The sequence below is a fragment of the Perca flavescens genome, chromosome 13, assembly GCF_004354835.1.
Source record: "Perca flavescens isolate YP-PL-M2 chromosome 13, PFLA_1.0, whole genome shotgun sequence".
Lineage (NCBI taxonomy): Eukaryota > Metazoa > Chordata > Actinopteri > Perciformes > Percidae > Perca > Perca flavescens.
Genome location: NC_041343.1, coordinates 31666104 through 31688933, shown reverse-complemented (window position 1 = coordinate 31688933; position 22830 = coordinate 31666104). Strand labels below are relative to the sequence as shown.

At 39.5% G+C, this 22830-nt stretch overlaps 4 protein-coding genes across 4 annotated transcripts; 3 read left to right on the top strand and 1 right to left on the bottom strand.

The window, feature by feature from the left end:
* On the top strand, positions 1-936 carry LOC114566248 (olfactory receptor 52N5-like). The gene has a single exon (XM_028594576.1). It carries the CDS (start codon positions 1-3, stop codon positions 934-936), a length of 936 nt encoding a protein of 311 aa, XP_028450377.1.
* Positions 937-6716: 5780 nt separating this feature from the next.
* Positions 6717-7652, top strand: LOC114566247 (olfactory receptor 52N5-like). Its single transcript, XM_028594574.1, has one exon. The coding sequence runs from the start codon at positions 6717-6719 to the stop codon at positions 7650-7652; it is 936 nt and encodes a 311-aa protein (XP_028450375.1).
* A 4656-nt stretch (positions 7653-12308) lies between these two features.
* On the top strand, positions 12309-14581 carry LOC114566246 (olfactory receptor 5H15). The gene is made up of 2 exons (XM_028594573.1): positions 12309-12365; positions 13763-14581. Exons 1-2 carry the CDS (start codon positions 12309-12311, stop codon positions 14579-14581), a joined length of 876 nt encoding a protein of 291 aa, XP_028450374.1.
* A 4885-nt stretch (positions 14582-19466) lies between these two features.
* Positions 19467-20432, bottom strand: LOC114566245 (olfactory receptor 52K1-like). Its single transcript, XM_028594572.1, has one exon. The coding sequence runs from the start codon at positions 20427-20429 to the stop codon at positions 19467-19469; it is 963 nt and encodes a 320-aa protein (XP_028450373.1). The 5' UTR covers positions 20430-20432.
* Positions 20433-22830: the final 2398 nt, after the last annotated feature.

The window sequence follows — 22830 nt, the reverse complement described above, 5'->3', positions numbered from 1 at the left end:
ATGGAAAACAACACTTCTGTTGGGGATATTCTAATCTTAGAGGGGTTAAACGTAACCTCCCAGTCCTTCATTCCCACCTTCATCTTCCTCCTCCTCATCTACATCTTCATCATAGTGTCCAACATCGGCCTGGTGGTGCTGATCTTACGGAGCAAGAACCTCCAGCAGCCCATGTATCTGCTCGTCTGCAACATGAGCATCAACGATGTCTTTGGGGCGACAATAGTGATACCTCATGTCCTCCGAGATCTTTTAATTTCAGACTCAGAACGGTACATTCATTACATCGACTGTGCCGTCCAGGCGTTTTGTGTTCACCTCCATATGGGTGCTTCACAGACAGTGCTCATGATCATGGCTTTTGATCGTTATGTGGCCATCTGCAACCCACTGAGGTACGCCGCCATCATGACCAACAGGATGGTGGTGTCGCTGTCAGTGGCAGCGTGGGGAACGGCCTTCGTGCTGGTGGCGATTCTCGTGGGGCTCAGCATCCGCCTGTCACGCTGCAGGTCAGTTATCTTCAACCCATTCTGTGACAACCCGTCCTTGTTCAAACTGTCTTGTGAAAGCATTCTCATCAATAACATCTACGGTCTCGGCTACACGGTGGTGCTGATGGGCTCGTCCCTCGGCAGCGTAACGCTCACCTACCTGAGAATCGCCATGGTGTGTTTGAGTAGTAAGAACAAAGCTCTGAACAGCAAAGCGCTGCAGACCTGCACCACTCATCTGGTCGTGTACGTCATCCTTGTGTTGTCCGGCTTCCTCGTTGTGATCCTGCACCGCTTCCCTCTTCTGGCCGAACTCAGGAATGCGGCGTCTGTCATGGGACAGGTTGCCCCGCCGGCCCTGAATGCTTTTATCTACGGTCTGCAAAATAAAGAAATCCGGCAGAGGATTAAAACTTTGTTCCATAACAATAAAGTAACTTGACATGACATGTTGCATGTTTTGTCCTCTTCTTCTTGTGTATTGTATACTTATATCTTTTTTAAATTAGATTAGTAGGTGGTTAGTTGTTTGGTCTCTCAACTCAAATATATTCATTTTACTGTCACAGAGGAGTGAAGAAACTAGAACATATTCACATTTTATAGGATATATTTTGTGGAAAATATGTGTAGAGATCATGAATGGTTTTTGGTATTCTTATACTGCACTATCAATTTTATTCTTGTCTTTTAATGTTTTTTAATTGTTTTCTAACTGCTCTTTAATATTTTATGTAAAGCACTTTGAATTGCCCTGTTGCTGAAATGTGCTATATAAATAAAGCTGCCTTGCCTTGCCTTTTGTTCTCTGATCTTCCTGACTATCTGAGAGAGAGCTATTTGACCTCATAAGTTTGAAAATGAGTTGCTGGAACAGAGAACAACACAACTCTGTAAGATGTATTTTGCATTAACTGAAAGGTCAAATTCAGGTCATAGAGTGACTTTGACTCTCATTGTTCCTGGGTCTGCAGAAAGATAAGACTCACACTTGTCTTGAGTAATATGAACAGACCTGTACTACATCCAACTGATAACAACACCACCAAGGATGTGCAAGGAGGATGGACAAAAAATGGATAAAAGTACAAGGTTTTGAGTTAGCAGGCATGAGATGCCGGACGGGACTATGTCTGTGTCTTTGTAATATTTGCAATATCATTCACAAAAGCTTTGATGTAACTCATCTAAGCAAATCCTGTGTCTTGATTTGATTCTGATCTACCATGTAACGCTTACATGGTGCAGTTACCACAAATTGGGGTCGAATAGTATCTGGCCTTTTGGGCCAGACCAGAACCGGTCAACAGTCACATCCTTTTCCTACAATTTAACAAGCTGACAACACAGAAGTTTTACTGTTTTTCCATTTTTTTAAAATGACTCAAACCGCTAATAGCTAAGCAGATTAATTTAATAGTTGAAAACTAAATCTTTGCAGCTCTAATTTGCGAGAATCAGTGAAATCATGGTACTGTTAGAGCAAGGTAAATGACTTTGGTGAGATACACTGTAAATAAACAATATTTTTTCACCTAGGGTGACAAAGAATCCTGAAAAATAACTGGAAAAGACTTAAAAATACAGTAATTTTCTATAATGCAAATTTAGTTTGTATCTTTAATTTGAAATGAAATGTGTATTTTGTGGCTTTTAATGTTTAATGAAAGATGTATACACTTACAAAAACTCATTTTAAATTTAAGAAATATATTTTCAGTACTGTATGTGAAAACATACATATGTGAAAAATATTTCTTTAAAATATGTTAATTGAGGGCGTGTTGGTGGAGCAGGCGCCCATATATAGAGGTTTACTCCTCGACGCAGTGGGCCCAGGTTCGACTCTGACCTGCGTCCCTTTGCTGCATGTCGTTCCCCCCCTCTCTCTCCCCCTTTTCATGTCTTCAACTTTCCTATCAAAATAAAGGCCGAAAATGCCCCAAAAATATATTTTGTAAAATATATGGAAATTGTATTGTAATTGTATTGTATTGTGGTTTTCATTATTATTACTTTCATTATCTTAGTTTTGTTAGTTTTAATTAAATGGGCACTCCAGCGATTTGGTATTGAAATACCATGAAGTCAAAAATAAACAGCAGCAGTAAATGTAGTGCACTGGCAAAAAACATCCGGAATACGTACCAGATACAGCGTGTTACGTGTTGTATTGATTTCGGACGAGCCCCCAAAATTGAACTCAAACTGAAATTAAAATCAAAGCGGAGGCCGAGATATCCTTAGTACAAGTACACTGATCACTCTACAGTTTTTAAAAGGAAATACACATACTATGACAATTCACTCAGTACAATATGACATGTGATTTGAACATGCACAGATTGGTGCAGTCACGGATGCATTTGGGGAGATACTTCCATACAGGGGGCAGCTATAGAGAAGGCTCTGTCGCCTGAACAGGTAGGTTGGCATCAGAGGAGCGGAGGCTACGGGAAGGAGTGTGGTGGTGAATCAGGTCGTGAGATAGGAGGGGGCCTTTGTTTTGAAGGGATTTGTGAGTTAGGAGGACTTCATTGTATTCTTTGTGGGACAGAGAGCCAGTGGAGGTTCTGGAGGACCGGAGTGGTCATGGGAGCGTGAATGGGTGATCAGACGAGCAGCAGCAGAGTGCTGGATGTATTGACGTTTATTTACTTACTACTTTGGATGACGAACCATATAGAATGCTATTGCAGTAGTCAATTCTCAAAGTAATGAAGACACAGATCAAGATTTGGTCAGCAGAGAATTTAAGTGATGGGCGGAGACGGGCAATGTTTTTGAGGTGGAAAAAGGCAGTTCTGGTGATTTGATTGACATGCTGTTCGAAGGTGAGGTTACTATCAAAACGGGTCATAATCTACGGGGCGTTGTTAGCTTAATTTACCTTAACTGAACAGCTTCGGAGTCATTGGAATAGTTAAATTACTTCTTTTGAGTTGAATGGTGGTCGTCTCGCGTCCCCCTAGCTCTTGTGAGCGTAAACACCACTCTTGCGACTTTCGGCCGGCGAGCCACCGGCATCAGCACTAGGAAGTTTTGCGTGATATCAGTTCTCGCGAGGTAACGAATTGCTTCACGGCACTGCACACATGCGCCCACTCAGGAACTGGCTAACAAGGTAGTGATGGAGTTTTTCACACTATTGTCATGGCTTTCCAATTTTTCCAAATCGAGTCACCAATCACAACCATTGAGGCAGGCTTTACACAATGACGATAGTGCAGCGACGGCCAGCAGCTTTTTGTTTAGGTTCAACATGACGGCTACCGAAGCGCAGCAACCTCTTGATGCCGCTGTCACTGCTACGTCACCCAGATCGTTGGTCTGATTGGTTGAAGGACTATCCAATTGCACCCAGAGGCATTTGCACGGCGTCCGTTGGTGAGGCCCCTTTGGAAATGGGCTGTGAATAAACCTTTCCCAGACCCACTGTCAGATATAACTTAGAAGGGTCTGGTGTCCTCCAGGCTAGTTCAGCGCCTAATGAGAATGTGACACAGATACAGTGCCTTGCAAAAGTGTTAACCCCCCCTGCTAAATCAGTAATTTCACTGGATGACAATGAATAATGTATTTATTATTATAACAGAGGACAAATGCAAACATATGACAAAACTATAAAAGTCCCTTTATGGACTACCAGAATCAAATAAAATGATGAGGTGTAAACAATAAATACATTTTTCCTTGACGGGGTTACAGGTGCATAGCATCAGCGACAGCGACACAGGATATTAAAACTGTTTCTTTGAAACTGTAATTGTTTGTCCTCTGTCAATAAGCATTAATATTGATTCAAAAATTATAATTTGGGGGCCCAGCTTAATTGGTAGAGCGAACACCCATATATAGTGGTTTACTCCTCGACACATCGGGTCGGGATTCGTCTCCAACCTGCACTTTGCTGCATGTTGTTCCCCCTCTCTCTCCCCTTTCATGTCTTCTGCTGTCCTATCAAAATAAACGCTGAAAATGCTGCCAAAAGAATCTAAAAATGATGAATGAAAAATGGAAATTATATTATTATAAATTTTAGGGTGGCCGAGATGAAATTTAGGGGGCTTGAGCCCCCCTAAAAAGGGTCTAAAATCACCACTGTCTTGAATACATTTTACCGTATGTGACTAATAAATCAAAGCTTCTTTATAAAATAAAAGCTTCTTTCTTTTTTAATTAAACAGGCTTTCAGTTAGACAACGGTTTTTGGTGTTTTAAGCCCCCAACGTCATCTTCCAGGCAGCGCTGCCTTGAATTCGACGTTGGGGGTTTAAAACAAAATCAAGCACAGTTTTTATGGCAGTCTGATTTCATGTTTACCTTTGTATTCTTATGTCATTTTTTTATAAAGTGCCATATAAATAAACTTTACTTACTTACTTCTTGGTGCCCACTCTCTATGCCAATATCTAAAATTAAAAACAACCTACAGGAGATACACATGCTCAGCATCAATGGGTGCCAGGCAACAAGTTGACCTGTCAGCGAGTGACGCTGCAGCTGAGGACTGAATAAAAGTGTCTGCAGTTTCACTTCTGGTCTGAGGTGGAGGGAGGTTGCATTTTCTCATACGTGTGTAATACAATCTGTGTTTTAATGAATTTACAGCATCTTGTGAGAAGAATATTTTCTATATTTTCTGTCGCAGCTTTGTGGAAGAGTTCTCTGTGAAGTGGAGGATAACCCTAACCCTAACGTGTTTCAGTAAGAAATCTAATCTGGGCACAAAACTTGCACTTTTGACTTATCTTCAAGCTCTTTCACAGTGTCAGTTCACCCAAAAAACATTGCAGTTATAGATATGCAATTTTTTGTTACTGCCTTCACTTGAATGCATTAGAGGTGAATGAAAGTATTCTTCATTTTCTGTTGCAGCTTTATAGAAGAGTTCTCACTGAAGTGGAGGATAACGTGTTGAGAAAGAAATCTAATCTTGTGCGCACAAAACCTGCCACTTAAGCTTTTTTTTAAAGTGTTGATTCACCCAAATGACATAGTAGTTATTGACTTATTTGTCACGTTTTATATGTGTCTCTGTTTCTGCCTTCAGAGAGCGATTTATCTTTTGATGCTCTTCCTGAAGTTTCTTAGATTTTTGTACCCTTTTCAAAAGTGTCATTTTTCCCAATCTGATTCAAGGATTTCATGATAGACGAATGTTGAAGCAAATTGACTTGTCTTCTTTTGCGAAAAATTACGTTCAGTGAAAGCTCTTCATAGTGTAACTGGGACATTGTTTCTGGAAACAGCCGTTCCTGGGACATTTTGGAAATCTTTAAATGCCATTTTGAGTGACTTAATGTGTTGGATGTGTCTGTAACAAATTCATGATAATAACAGTTCAGAATAACAAAGTTCTGTGTCACATTACAGCTTGTCAATGTTATTATGATGACATGTTTAGTTTCACTGTGATGTTTTGAATTGAAACAAAACTACTTGGTTCGATTAAGGAAAATATATTTTTAAAAGTTAGTACAAAATAAGTTAAGTGACGGTTTAAATAAGTATGTTTGTTACGTAAATTCTTTCGTGCAGAATTACTCACTTTCAAGACATTTCTAAACATTAGTGGCTTCATAGATTTAAAGTGGGGCTTTTGCATGATTCTTTGCGGAGAAACTTAGTTTTACAGATCTGACAATTAAATCAACTAATCGTTTAGTCGACAAAATCGTAAAATCAAGTGTTAGTTGACGAAGAGTTTTGATTAGTTGAGGACAGCCCTGCTTCTTTCAAACTTATGCTTTATAAGAAAAATTCATACTTTAAATGAGTACATTTGTTACATCAGTTAAGTTGAAAAGAAACTATTTTTTTACAGATCTGTCGATCAAATCAACTAATCGGTCAGTCAGCTATTATTTGTTTTAAGTGATGACAGCCCTAATTAAAGGAAATGGTTTATTAATGAACTCAGTTACACTCAAGTTGTTGGATATCTTTATTATTTGACATTGGCGGGGGAAAGCATACGGCGATCTCCTGGAACTCAAACATTTTCTAAACTTTTAAAGAGTCACAATGAGATCTTGTGGATAAACTCAGTTTTAAAGATCTGTCAATTTAAATCAAGACAATTTCTTCAGATGAGGAAAGCCCTAGAGTTTTTTTAAAGAGTCACAGTAAAATCTTGTTGCTTTTCTGTTACTATAACTGCATATATATACACAAGTGCAGATATACATTCAGTCTTAATCCTGACACGACAGACGAGAAATGGAAAACAACACTTCTGTTGGGGATATTCTAATCTTAGAGGGGTTAAATGTAACCTCCCAGTCCTATATTCCCGCCTTCATCCTCCTCCTCCTCATCTACATCTTCATCATAGTGTCCAACATTGGCCTGGTGGTGCTGATCTTACGAAGCAAGAGCCTCCAGCAGCCCATGTATCTGCTCGTCTGCAACATGAGCATCAACGATGTCTTTGGGGCGACAATAGTTATACCTCATGTCCTCCGAGATCTTTTAATTTCAGACTCAGAACGGTACATTCATTACATCGACTGTGCCGTCCAGGCGTTTTGTGTTCACCTCCATATGGGTGCTTCTCACACGGTGCTCATGATCATGGCTTTTGATCGTTATGTGGCCATCTGCAACCCACTGAGGTACGCCGCCGTCATGACCAACAGGATGGTGGTGTCGCTGTCGGTGGCAGCGTGGGGAACGATCTTCGTGCTGGTGGCGATTCTCTTGGGGCTCAGCATCCGCCTGTCACGCTGCAGGTCAGTTATCTTCAACCCGTTCTGTGACAATGCGTCCTTGTTCAAACTGTCTTGTGAAAGCATTCTCATCAATAACATCTACGGTATCGGCTACACGGTGGTGCTGCTGGGCTCGTCCCTCTGCAGCGTAACGCTCACCTACCTGAGAATCGCCATGGTGTGTTTGAGTAGTAAGAACAAAGCTCTGAACAGCAAAGCGCTGCAGACCTGCACCACTCATCTGGTCGTGTACGTCATCCTCATGGTTTCCGGCTGCCTCAATGTGATCCTGCACCGCTTCCCTCTTCTGGCCGAACCCAGGAAAGCGGCGTCCGTCGTGGGACATGTTGTCATGCCGGCCCTGAACGCTGTTATTTACGGTCTGCAAAATAAAGAGGTCCGGCAGATGATTAAAACTTTGTTTCATAACAATAAAGTAACTTGACATGTTGCATATTTTTCCTCTTCTACTTGTGTATTTTATACTTGTTATTTATTACAGATAAATTAAAGATAATTTTCATTGTCGATTAATGGGTGGATTATTCTCTGGATAGATGGATTCGTTCTTGGTCTCTAAAATGTCAGAAACTTGGTTTCCCAAAGTCCGAGATGACATCCATAACTCAAAGATATTCAGTTTACTGTCACAGAGGAGAGAAGAAACAGAACAAAAACATTGGGTTTAGGAAACGTGACACGCGGGACATGATCCCCAGTCTCCTGGGTGAAAGGCCTGTGTTGTTTGACCCATCTACCACCCTAAACAACCTCCCTACGTAGTTTTTGATGCTATGTCATCTTCTCATTGACTTTACATTGGCATGGTTTTCCAAAGAATCGTGCTGTGATCACAAAAGATGCTTCCCATTGAAATAAATTAGTTAAAAAAATGTGCTGACCATCACGAAAAAAAACGAGCTAAACGTGTCCTTGTACACGAATCAATAGATTAAATTACGTTAACATTTCACAAACTGCCATGAGACTGGGCTGTGTTTACTGTCACAGAGAGAAGAAACTAGAACATTACATAAAAATTCTCAAACCGATGATAGTTGCAGATTAATTTAATAGTTGACAACTAAATCTTTGCAGCTCTAATTTGAGAGAATCTGTGAAATCATGGTACTGTTTGAGCAAGGTAAATTAATAACGTTGTGAGATTCACTGTAAATAAACGATAATATTTTTTCAACTGGGGCGACAAAGAATCATGAAAAATAACTGGAAAAGACTTAATTTTCTATAATATGAATATATATTGTATCTTTAATTTGAATGAAATGTGTATTTTGTGGCTTTTAATGTTTAATGAAAGATATTTACACCTGTAAAAACTAATTTTCAATTTAAGAAATGTATTTTCAGTATTGTATGTGAAAACATAAAATATATTTCCGCTTTTCCCCCGCTTTTTGTTAGTTTGAATTAAATGGGCACTCCAGCGATTTGGTATTGAAATTACATGAAGTCAAAAGTAAACCACAGCAGTCAATGTGGTGCAAAAAAAGAGGCAGAAAGCTAGGAAAGTATTGTTGGGGGAACAGAGCAACAGGAAACGGCAGACTGACCAAGCGAGGAGTCAGACATAAGTAAACATAGGAGCTGCTAAATATCTATTTCGAAGCTTTAGTGGGAGCTCTATTGAAAAACCTGCGAGCAATGGCGAAGAAATGGCCAAAACTGCATAGCGCCCCTTTAACAGGCCACGGAGGGAGAGGAAGGGCTAGAGCATTAGGTCAATTTTCGAAATTAACTCCCAGTGAAGACTCACGATCGCATATCTCATCACTACACTGTTTTTTAAATTAATTCTGACCTGGCACCAAACGACTTTTCAAGCGATCAAACTGTCGCAGACAAATTTCGAACTATTAAAAATAATGCTGTACTTGCAAAATGTAAATTGCAAAATAGTTTTTTTTCTCGATTACTCTGTTGTGATTGTTAGGAGCCAAATTCGCAATCCAAATTCGAGTACAAAGTACAAACTGATATATGGGTCTGAAAACATTTTAACCCTCATGTTGTCCTCGGTTCAAATTTGACCCGTTTTTTTTCATGGGATGTTGATGGAGCGCTGACAATGTGAAAAAAATAAAATAAAATAAGCACCGAAAACATTGAAAAATTGACAAAAACATTGGGGAAAAGTGGAAAAAAAAACGTTAGAAAAAGTGATTAAAGTGTTGAAAAAAGTGACGAAAACAACACTGCGAAAAAAAACACTAAAATGTAAAATACAAAACTTTTTTTCATGTTTGACGGGAAGACAACACAAGGGTTAGCAAATCAGAATGGGATCTAACAGGATGAGAGTGTCCCGTACAGAAAGAAGGCTTCTTGAAACGGCCGGAAGCTGTCCGACTTGACCACAGTTTTGCCTGCATGCCTATGTTCCCACAGCCCTATGTTCCCACATTTCTAAGATTTTTTCCAAAAACAGGCCTTTTGTTCCCACATTTCCTTTTTCATGAATTTATCCCCCTATCTCCCAATTTGATAGCCAATTACACCCAACCTATTATCCAGTAGTAATGGACTACAGATTGAATGTACTGGAAACAACAATTAAACTACTAAGGGGGACAAACTGTCATAATACAACCCCCATTCACTCTAACATAACAAATCTTTCTGCTGTTTTCTCCCTTACGCCCACACAGCTGGAGGTACTGGAAAAGGGACTCCCCTTCATTCCAACACCAAAACCTCCCACCCGGCCGGAGCTCAGGGGGGACCTACACACCTTTCACAGGAGGCTGAAACTTCTGGACCATTTTCAGGGAACGCGGAGGCGGGAGCCTGTGCTCTTTACCGGACCGTCCTACTGGGAACCACACATAGACACATTACCACCACAAATTGCACAATTAATCAATAAAAACAACCAAGCACTCACACATTGGCGCCCCTTACCACACAAAACACCCAACATTAGTCAGGAACATGAAGACATTATTAAAACATTAGGTAAGTATGTTTTAAATAAGGGTGATGGCACAACTGTTTTATATGCACATTTTAAACTCCATGGTTCTGAAAATGTTCAAAGCATGGGCCTGGAGAGTAACAAGGCCTGGACCACGGCTCAGCGTCGGGCAGCGGAGAGGAAGTGGATCCATCTTTTAAAAACCATAGACCCTACGGGTCTAAATGAAAAATATTAAAATGGATCCACTTCTCTTTTTAACCCAAGTTTTACAGGATATTTTTAGAAATATTTCCTCCCACTGCTCTGGTCTCCTCTCTCCCCAGGTTTTATCTGGACCTCCTCTGTAGCGCATTATACCCAACCTTTCTTTTCCTTTCCTTGATTTTTCCATCTTTTTCTATTTTAAATAACTTTTCATTGTTTTATGGTTAATAACAATTTATTTATTTATTTATGGTTATTGCAAAACCTTTTTTTTTTTTTTTTTTTTTTTCATTTTTACTTTTCTTTCCTTTTAGGGTTTTAATCTATTCCTGCAGAGGAGGTCCTACCCAATTCCTTGATTTTATTTATTTTAATAAATATTTTGAAGACGCCTTGTTTGTCCTTTTATAACTTTTATTCTGTCTTATTTACATTTTAAGAATTGGATTGTTTTGTCTGTCACTAATATATAATTTATATTTATTGTTATTATTATTATTTATTATTATTTTAGTTTTATTATTACGAATTGAATTACTTGCCTCAAGATTTTAGCATAATTACACACATGCCATTGGTTTTATGCATTTTTTACTAACAGTTTGCTTTTATTTATATGATGTATTTTAAATTATTTATGTTATTTATTGTGTGGCACTTTTTTATTTATTTATGTTTTACTTCTTAAAGCACTTTTAACATAGCACTTATTATTAACCATGAATGGTATGTGTATGGATATTTTTAACCTCAAGAGCAAGTAACGCAGACAGTATTTCTTTTTTAATTTAAATAACATGGTTTTAAGATTATAATAGTTATATTTTATATTGGGACACCAGGCTTTTTATATTTTTATAATTTTATTTATCACACGACTGTGTGTTTTTTATTTATTTATTTTTGTTTTTTATTTTTTATTTTTTATTTTTTATTTTTTATTTTTTATTTTTTACACCGGAGTTGTTGTGGAGTTGACCTCTTATTCAAAGTTTTTAATTCCCGCTGTCCTGCCTTTCCAGTGGTTCTTTTAACCTCCTTTTAACCCCCCTTTTTTTTAACAGCCCTGTCATTTTTATTTAACCGAACCTGGTTTTTTAAGGAGTTCTTTAAAGTGTTTTTATTCACACCTGTGGTCCCCTTGTGCCCGTGCCCCTCGCACCACCCATTCTGGGTGTTGCGTTTTAACTCAAACCTAACATAGGGCTGACCCCCCTGCTCCCATCCACTTTACGAGGCGTCGCTCATCTCCAACGGGCCTAATGTGTCCTTTAGCGAGACAATGAACTCCAAGTTATATGTTTGTCTTAGGATGGATTGAATACATTTTACCGTATATGATTGTATTTGACTAATAAATAAAAGCTTCTTTCTTTGTTATTTTAATTGTTTTCATGGCTGTCTGATTTCATGTTTTCTTCTGTATTCTTATGTCTTTTATTCATTGTATTTCATTTTATTGTGAAGCACTTTGTAATTTTTATTTGTAAAAAGTGACATATAAATAAACTTTACTTCTTTATTTTTGGTGCCCACTCTCTGTGACAATATCTTAAATTGAATCAGGGGCGATTCTAGGATCAGACCTATGGGGGACTCAGCCCCTAATGAGAATGTGACAAGACACAGTGCCTTGCTCAATTCTTAACCCTTCCTGCTAAATCAGTAATTTTCACTGGATAACAATGAATATATGTATTAATTATTATAGTAGAAGATAAATGCAAAATATTGAACATATGAAAAAAAAACTATGAAAGTCCCTTTATGGAATACCAGAATCAAATGAAATGATAATGAGGTGTAAACAACAAATAAATAAAAAATAAAACATTCCTTGATGGGGTCTTCCTGTGTGCAGAATTGCGGAAATGTTGTTTATAGCTTTAATTGACAACAAAACACATGCAAATCAGGCAGACTGCATGCCGCAGCGCACTGAGTGCTCAGAGCGCGACGATGGAAGATGTTAAAAAGAAGTTGGCCTCAGGAGATTTTAAAACCACCGAAAATGAAGTGAAGTCTACTCTGTGGAAGTATTTCCACATATTTGTCTAGGCATATGTTCATTTTATTTCAATTATATGATTGGGCCTCTTGTGTGCGCCTGTGTTAACGTGCGCTTGTTGCCCCTTGTGCGCGCTCACTGTGCTGATGACCTCACTGTGCTGATGACCTCACTGTGCTGATGACCTCATCTGTTGACATTTCTGAGTGCCTTACAGTTGCTTAATAAAAGCAGGCTTTCCACACAAACAAACATAGCCTACATTTATCATTAGTATGAGAAAAAAGATGAGATTTTAACTGTGTCGGGCCGGGCTCGGACATAAATCTCTTGATGCCTGTCGGGTTCGAGCCAGGTTCGGTCACGGTTCTGTCGGACGCGGGCCGGGCTCGGAAAGAAAAATTTGGCCCGATCCCACCATTATTACAGGTGCATAGCATTTAGGCTAACCAAAGTGTTCCAAATAACACCACAAAACAAGTTGAGGTGTATTTTAGTGTCCCCAGTGTTAGGATGGTTAGCATCGCTAAGCCTCTGTCCTGACTGACCCTGCTTTATCGTCTGCTTTAAAATAAACGGGACCATCATTTACAAAATGAAGATCATCCTGTGTTGAATAAGACTTGAAACTAGCGATTGAGACCATGAACTCTTTATGAAGGTAATAAATCAAGTGAGACGTAGGCTCATTTTCTCATATTTCTATAGAATCAGACTTCTTTTGGACTCAGTGCAGAGAAAGTCACAATAAAAAAAGTTTGATCTTGCAAATGTTAACATTAAACCCTTCTGAGGGTGATCAAAGCCACCTGGTGATGTCATGTTATCTGTTGAGTGTGAACAGAAAAACTTTCCTCCACAAAGAAGTTTGTTGATTAAGTTCAGCTGGTGTTGCATGGGGAGGTCGGGGTATAGCTGAAGCTTCCCTGCGGAGTTCCTTCTCATTAAGAAATTGTCGCCACAACAACAGCAAACAAACACTGGTGGTGAAACAGTGAGGTCATATTTGCATGACATTACTCAGTAGGGAAGTCTTCATGGCTCAGACCACACTAAAACAACAATCATTTGACAACATCCATTTGTCTGTTTTTGACCTTTAATCCAAATCAAGTCAGTTTTCTGTTTCTGTTCTGTAAGATGGCTCATGAGCACAAAAGAGTTTAAACTTTTAATCATTCTCTTCACCAGATAAAAACAGAGCTTAACCTCACCCAAAGTCCTCCGACTGATCCCCCTGAGGCTACATCTACACTAATACATTTTCATTTAAAAAGTAAAATCTTTTGCGTCTACTTTGCTTTGTAGTCTGGACAAACGGAGGTCTTTTCATCCATCCATGATTTTTTAAACAATCTGCTTCCTGTTTACACCGGCACGCACATGCCCAGTTTACCCGTTAAAGGTTACAGAAGTTTCTGTGTACCCTGTCTTTCTCTTCTTCTTTTTCTCCTACCTAATTATTATATTAGCAAATGTTGGTATTGTAATTCTGGTTTTCATGGACAAAAGCCTTCACCAGCCCATGTATCTGCTTTTCTGCAACCTGCTGGTTAATGACGTTACTGGAAATTCTAACATGGTGCCCCGCTTGCTTTCAGATATCTTGCAGCCTCCCTCTGAGCGCATCATCAGTTATTATGAATGTGTGATCCAAGCTTTTACCATACACATATATGCCACCACTTGCCACACAGCGCTCATGATTATGGCCTTTGACAGATATGTGGCCATCTGCAATCCCCTGCGCTATGCTGCCATAATGACCAACAAAATGGTGATCAAGCTGACAGTTTCTGCCTGGGGAGTGGCCTTAGTAATGGTTGGGATTCTGCTGGGTCTGACCATACGGCTGAACCGATGCAGGACTCTGATCACAAATCCTTACTGTGACAATGCCTCACTGTTTAAACTCTCCTGTGAGGATGTGTTTATTAATAATGTCTATGGCCTGGCTTTCACTGTAGTTCCGTTCACATGTTCTATAGGCTGCATGGTTCTCACCTATACTAAGATTGCAGTAGTCTGTCTGATGAGTAACAACAAGTCTCTGAACAGTAAAGCCTTGAAGACCTGCAGCACTCATCTCTTTGCATATCTAATTATGTTGTTATGTGGAATGCTGGTCATCATCCTGCATCGCTTCCCTCAGTATTCAGACTACAGAAAACTGGCTGCTATTTTGTTTCACATCATCCCCGGCTGCCTTAACCCCATTATTTAAGGTGTGCAGTCTAAAGAGATTCGGAAATTCCTGTCACAATGGTTCCAGTTGAGAAAGGTTTTGCCATCATAAATGTTAAATACAAATAAGTAAAAAAGGAAACCCCAACATATTTGAGAAGAAATGTGCTCGTACGTGTTTGTTTTTGCTTTTCTTTCTCGTCATTTAGAATTTAGAAATTGGCACAGTCAAATTAAAATTATCTAATAAATACATATCAGTTACAAATACTTTGTTGTGTATAAAATTATTATCGTGATCATTATCATCTTTTATTATAACTATAAATGTTTGCTTTTTTCGTTTCAAAAGTAGTAAACTGAGATCTGTAGTTTTCAACTGCTGAACTTAAGATGCTTATGTGTGCATTATGTTGTAACGACTACGGTCACCTCAAAATTCCACCAGGCGTGGATCCCCGCCGCAATCCGGCTACGCAGTGGTTTTGTTCAATTGTCCGGCATGCGTCATACCACGACAGGAGCGTCTCAGAAGCGGAGTGTTTTTCCTGCCTGACTAATTTTTCCTGGATATTTGTGCTCCTACCATAAAAGTGACTAGTCTACATAGTTAAATATTCTTCCATTTAGTCCAGTTATAAACAACACCAATCAAAGATTTGTAGCTGTGTCTCAGTATCATAAAATACTGTAGTGATGGGATATCCGATCGGGAGTCTGCACAAGGAGTTTATTTTGTAAACTGACCGGATGATCTAGCCCCTTCACTTCCTGCCTGGCCTGTTGAATACCCTGCAGCTTTGTCAAAAATAGATATGGCGAAAACTGTAGGTCGGCAGATCTAGGATTTAATGAGGAAGAGGCAGAGTTACCCTGCCCGGAGGAAGCCCAGGGCCCTTGTCTGGAGCCAGGCCCAGATGTAGGGCTCGTCAGCGAGCGCCTGGTGGCCGTGTTTACCACAGATCCCAGCCGGGCACAGCCCGAAGAAGCAACGTGGCACCGCCCTATCCATCCCATGGACCCTGTGGGAGGAACCGCTGGGGTCGGGTGTGCTGTCACACGGCTGGCAGTGAAGGTCAGGGGCCTCGACAGACCAGACCCAGGCGGCAGAGGCTGGCTCTCGGGACGTGGAACGTCACCTCTCTGTGGGGCAAGGAACTGGAACTTGTGCAGGAGGTGGAGCGCTACCAATTAGATCTGGTGGGGCTTACCTCTACGCACAGACTCGGTTCTGGAACCGTACTCCTGGATAGGGGTTGGACTCTTATCTTCTCTGGAGTTGTCCAGGGTGTGAGGCACCGGGCGGATGTGGGGATACTCACAAGTCCCCGGCTGAGCGTCGCTATGTTGGAGTTCAGCCTGGTGGACTAGAGCGTCGCCTCCCTATACCTGCAGGTTGTGGAGGGAAAACGCTGACTGTTGTTTGTGCATATGCACCAAACAAAAGCTTTGGAAACCTTGAATGGAGTCCTGCATGAAGCTCCAGTGGGGGACTCCATTGTTCTGCTGGGGGACTTCAATGCGCACGTGGGCGATGATGGAGACACATGGAGAGGCGTGATTGGGAGGAACGGCCTCCCTGATCTAAACCCGAGTGGTTGTTTGTTGTTGGACTTCTGTGTTAGTCATGGATTGTCTATAACAAACACCATGTTCGAACATAGGGATGCTCATAAGTGTACCTGGTACCAGAGCATCCCTAGGCCGAAGGTCAATGATCGATTTTATAATTGTTTTATCTGATCTGAGGCTGTATGTTTTGGACACTCAGGTGAAGAGAGGGGCGGATGATGGTGAGTTAGGTCAGGGAGTGGGGGAAGAAGGGTAGTGCGGGTAAATTGGTAACGTCTGAAGGAGGCCTCTGTCCGACAGCCTTTCAACTCACACCTCCAGTGGAGCTTTTTGTTTATCCCTGTGGAGGCTGGGACATTTTCAAAATTAGGTCTTGTGTTCCTACATTTCCCCTCAATTTCAGTCCTATCCTCCCACCACATTGTTTAGGGTCAGGGTTAGGGGTTAAAATCTGATACAAATTCATGAAAAAGGAAATGTTGGAACATAGGGCCTAATTTTGAAAGAAATCTTACAAATGTGGGAACATAGGGCTGTGGGAACATAGGCACGTTCTCCTGTTTTCCTGCTCAACTTTTGTACCGATTTGGATACCATTACATGGAATTCGGTAGTGGTAGCCAATTGTCTTTCTTCTGTTTTTCTTTCGATTTTCGTGTATATTCAACATCACTAACAATTTATCTATCAATAGAAAAAATATTTCACGATTGAAAACATTAAACTTCATAACATATTGTATTCATTACACAAGGTATATGGGTCGGGTCAGGATTAGCATCTCTTTGCCAGACCTTCCTCCACAGCGCTGCTTGTTGTTGCTGACTCTTTTTTAGCATACATTACATTTATTGCAAATTTAACTTTACATTAAACGTGTATTTAAACTTCCCCTGGGGAAACTGACTTCACCTATAGAGGCTCGGGGGGCAGCTCAGTCGCTACAATTGGGCCCCCCACACCGCAGCAGACTCGCTGTGTGTGAACGCCGCTCTGCACGTTTGATGCACCGCAGCAGACTCGCTGTGACAGCTCGTCCTCGCTCGCTGCGCAGGAAGCTACAGACACTGTTTTTGATGTGATTTAACATAATATTTTGATCGAACGGGTTGCAAAAATCTGCATATAATTAAGAAAGTGAGGACTGCGTTTATAACGTGATCTAATAATACTTGATGATGCCCAGGGCCCCTTAGATATCCCGTGCCCCTGGGCAAGTGACCAGTTGCCCTAATGGTTAATGTGGCCCAGGTGAAAGAATGTTGGGTGGAATTAGCAAGCTATCTAATGATAACTAACTATCCAACAAGCTACCCCGTTTGTTGTTTTACTACTGTTGGGGATTCCTCCTCTATGTCCCCCCTTTTGGGACAATGTGTCTGACTCCAAATAAAAGACCTATATATCCTCGCACATTCGTTAAATTAGTATTACATTGATGCTAAGCAAGAGCCAAATAAGATGAGATAAAGTCAAATACAATAATTTAATCAGTCAAGCATCAGAGTCATAATAGACAGATCTGTGGGATCACAAAGCATGCGGAGACTAAGTTTTCCTAGCAACAGACAAAAATCCAGAGCAGGTCCACGCAGCTCTAGACTGTCAGACCTTGTGAGCCCCGATCTATACTTCTTCTCATCTCTTATACTTTCTTTCTCGGGCCCCCTCTTCTTCTTCTTCTGCACCGGGATTGCAATCTTCACACACTTCAACACCCACCAGGGTGGGGGCCTCTGTATTATGTCTTGTCTTCATTTGCTCTCACATGAAGCGGTACATTCTGCTCCTGTTTCAGTTGTTATTATTACTCAGTGTACTTTGCTCGAGGCCACTGTGACCTTAACTATCTTATAGTTATGGCTTAAGCTAAATAAGCATATATCAAAACACACTTGGTCTCTTATGGAAACCTTTTACATTCTTATTATGAAATAGTAAGAATGTTATTCTACACTACTTACACAATTATTTTAAATATATATTATTACATTATTTACAATACACACCATGTTTTTTTTTTTTTTTTTTGGGGGGACAAACCTCAGATTGGGTAGTTCCCGACCCCCCTGCAATTTACGCCTATGGGGGGATCCACGCCTGGTGGAAATTCGGGGTAACAGTAGTCGTTGCAACATAATGCACGCATAAGCATCTTAAGTGCAGAAGTTGAAAAATAAGGATCTCAGTTTACTACTTTTGAAATAAAAAAACATTTATAGTTATAATAAAAGATGATAATGATAGTAATTCTATACATTCCATACAGTATTTATAATTCATATGTATTTATTATAAAATTTTGTTTGTAGACAGATACAAACAAATGAATGTATGTATTTTGCTTAAAATTAACTAAAACTAACTAAAAAAAGTATGTTTTTTGTATTTTGCATCTAAAACAATTAACATACAGATAACAGTGAACAAGAATGAAACTATGAAAAAAGTCTCTCTCTTTGTAACAAATGTGGATTAAAACCAATATGTTTTTGTGGCCAAACACCGGCTTTTGGGGTTTAACGGGCTGTACATTTTGAGATTATAACAAAACATTCAAGATTGCAAAATACTCCCTCTATATAGACTTGTGTGCAATAAACCCCCAAAAACTGTAAGTGCAATAACCTCATGTATATTTAAATGAATAAAAACATTAACTTTGTAATTCTAAAGCCACTTTATGTAGATTTACAGAAAGACACAAATTATTACCTGGATTATTTTATTTTTCTAAAAACACAAGAAAGTACTCCATAAGGATAATAAGATGATATACACAAAATAGATTTACAGACAAAGTGGCTGCTAAGATTCATCAATTTGTTAACTTTTAAAATAATCTGCAGCTATTTTATTAATCGATTAATCGGTTTGTCATTTTATGAAATAACGTGAAACTTGTGTGATGTTAGTTTGTTACATGTGAATATGTTCTAGTTGCTTCTTTCCTCTGTGACAGGAAACTGAATATATTTTTGAGTTGTGGACAAAACAAGACATTTCAGGATGTCATCTTGGGACTTTGGTCTCTAAAATGTTGAAAATTTAGATCATTATTTCCCAAAGAACTAAACTATTCATCCAGAGAATAATCCACACATTAATCAACTATGAACGTAATCTCTAATTGCAGCCAAAGCATTGTACATTTCATATAATTATCTTTGCAATACATTGATTGAGGGGTGGTGAAAACATTCTGATATTTAAATATAAGGAAACTATGAAAAACATTTTGGTATTAACTTGACCCATCTGTGCCCATTTCTAAATTCTAAATGATGAGGGAAAAAAGCAAAAACAAACACAGACAAGCACATTTCTTCTCAAATATGTTGGGGTTTTCTTTTTTAATTATTTGTATTTAACATTTGTGATGGCAAAACCTTTCTCAACTGGAACCATTGTGACAGGAATTTCTGAATTTCTTTAGATTGCATGCCGTAAATAATGGGGTTAAGGCAGCCGGGTATGATGTGAAACAAAATAGCGGACATTTTTCTGTAGTCTGAATACTGAGGGAAGCGATGCAGGATGATGACCAGCATTCCACATAACAACATAATTAGATATGCAAAGAGATGAGTGCTGCAGGTCTTCAAGGCTTTACTGTTCAGAGACTTGTTGTTACTCATCAGACAGACTACTGCAATCTTAGTATAGGTGAGAACCATGAAGCCTATAGAACCTGTGAACAGAACTACAGTGAAAGCGAGGCCATAGATATTATTAATAAACACATCCTCACAGGAGAGTTTAAACAGTGAGGCATTGTCACAGTAAGGATTTGTGATCAGAGTCCTGCATCGGTTCAGCCGTATGGTCAGACCAAGCAGAATCCCAACCATTACTAAGGCCACTCCCCAGGCAGAAACTGTCAGCTTGATCACCATTTTGTTGGTCATTATGGCAGCATAGCGCAGGGGATTGCAGATGGCCACATATCTGTCAAAGGCCATAATCATGAGCACTGTGTGGCAAGTGGTGGCATATATGTGTATGGTAAAAGCTTGGATCACACATTCATAATAACTGATGATGTGTACAGATGAAGACTGCAAGATATCTGAAGATAAACGGGGCAGCAAGATTGAATTTCCAATAATGTCATTAACCGGCAGGTTGCAGAAAAGCAGATACATTGGCTTGTGAAGGCTTTTGTCCATGAAAATCAGGACTACAATGCCAACATTTGCTAATATAATAATTAGGTAGGAGAAAAAGAAAAATAGAAAGACAGGGTACACAGACAGTTCTGTAACCTTAAACCCTTCCAGTTTGAGGGTAAAGCTGTTGTAGGTGTAGTTTTCCATCAACCTGAAACTAAAGACACAAAAGAGAATGCTGATTTATCATGTAAGCCATAAGATCTTTCAATACAACATCTTTGAATGTAAACCAAGGAGAGATGTTAAATAGTTAAGTGATAAGATAATTAAAAGCATTTCAATATTATCTTAATTTCTCTTGGCTTGCCTGCAGTCATCAAACACTCACTAGCCAACCTTCTGCCAGAAGTCCACAACCTCTGTCTCAGTTTTATAACAGATAAGTAGGTAAGGGTGACGTAACATCAAGTCTTCAAGCTGGTAGCCATAGGTAACACTGCTGAACTAATGGATGGAGGTTGGCAGTGTTTGTTATTGGGTAATTCAAATGCAATGGCATTGCTTAGAAGTCAAAGAAAAACATTATCCAGGTGGCATCCACTTCGTCCAAAATGGTTTAATTCAAGATGCAAACACTATGCAGAATCTGAACCAAGAGTTGTGAAGTCAAGCTGATTTACAGCCCAAAATCATCCCAAGCCTGCACTCCCAAACCTCAGTCTCTGGATTTATGGGGTACTGGGTTGTTCTTCTGCAAATATCTGACACTTTTGGGAGAAAGAGGTCGTCTCTTGTTGATCGGTGTCTGGGACCAGCCCTCGGCCCAAATCACAACTCTTTTCTACTCTTTCTTGAGCATGCAGGCATCCTGCTTTTGTCCAAACATCTTTGTGAGGGTTGACTTTAGTTCCTGCTTCCAGAAGTTTGGTGTTGTGTATTTTGGGCTACTACCAGATCCGTGGTGAGATACACCTGATGGATTGTGGGTAACTTTAGCTTCCGTTGTTGGTGTCAGCAATGCTGCTGTAAAGACATGCTGTTGTGCTAATGAACAGTAAATATTCTGTCGTAGTCCCAGTTGTCATTGTTATATCTAAAAACATGAAACAGATAAGTTAAAGTAAGTGACAGACATAGTCGCCGGGTCTGTTTTTGATGGAGCTGCAGGGCAGTCAACAGGCTGGGCAGGAAGTCGAAAGGCTTAAGCATCGGGTCAGTTTTCAAAATAAACTTGTAACACTTTATAATAATGGTACATCAATTATCATTAATTCATACATGACTTTATGCATGAAAAAGCATGAATTCACTCATGCAGTACTTCATGAACTATCAGTAATGTACAAGGATTAATAGTATCTCATGCATGACTTAATGTGGGAACAATATGTTAAATCATGCATCAATTAAAGGCCCAGTGTGTAACGTGTTTAGTTGTTCATTATCAAAATCTGTGTTGCCCGTTCATTTGCCCGTCCTTTTTCATGAATATTTACCTCCACTTTCAATTCCAAGTATTCTTTTTGGCTTGAAATTTTTCATTTGCATAAACTGGGGTAGATGCTCCATAGTCATGCGCCATCTTGAAATACGTTAGGCGGTAAGGGATATCCAGGACATACTGCTCCGCCATTCATGTTTTTGCTGTCACACGATAAACTCACAGGTGCTGCTAATGCTGCTAATGGGTATCGTAGCTTCCCGGACCCGGCAAGTTTGAAGAAGTAAACATGGAGGACCACACGTATTCAAAATCCAAATTTCAGGAACAGGAGTCTTCTTCTTCGTGCAGAAAAAGAAAAGGATATTGAAAAGAGCAAGAGACGCTTTTTGAAGCGTGAAGTCTACCGTAGCTGTAATACATACTTTGAACTGCGTGGTGCGAGAGAGTTGATTGTGATATATAAACTCAACGCTAGATGGGCGAAATTCCTACACATTGGACCTTTAAGGTATTTCTATCATCATGATTTGTGATTCATTAATGATGTTCATGTCTTCTTCATAGGTACATCTGTAGTTAAAGTGACAGGCTAAAGAAACTGAATTGTAGTGTTGTAATCATGATTACGGACCTTCAAATAATGTGCTGACCTGGTCAATCTTTAACATTGATAAATAAGATATGATTAATGGTGGCCTATGCAGCAATTATCTATATGACCCTCAAACAAAAACAATTTGTCAAGACATATCTGGTGTTCAGACACTTAGAAATTAGTAAAAAGTAAATTTCATAAATATCCAACCTGGGTGAGCCTTGTTTAAGTGCCTTATGTTGTTGAGAATAAAGCAACTATAAAAATGCATCTGCAGTATCCTATATTTTGTGTCAATGTAGTGACCTCAGTATCATTTTGTCAACCCACTCTAATTGTTAATACACCATTAATCATATCTTATTTATCAATGTTAAAGATGCACTTTCTTTGAAGGGCCACAAACATGTTGAAGTTATTAAGAAGTACTGGGTAACACTATAATAATGGTACATGAATTATTATTAATTCATGTGTGACTTCATGCATCAAAAGAATGAATTCACCCATGTAGTATTTCATGAACTGTCAGGAATGTACAAGAATTAATAGTATCTCATGCATGA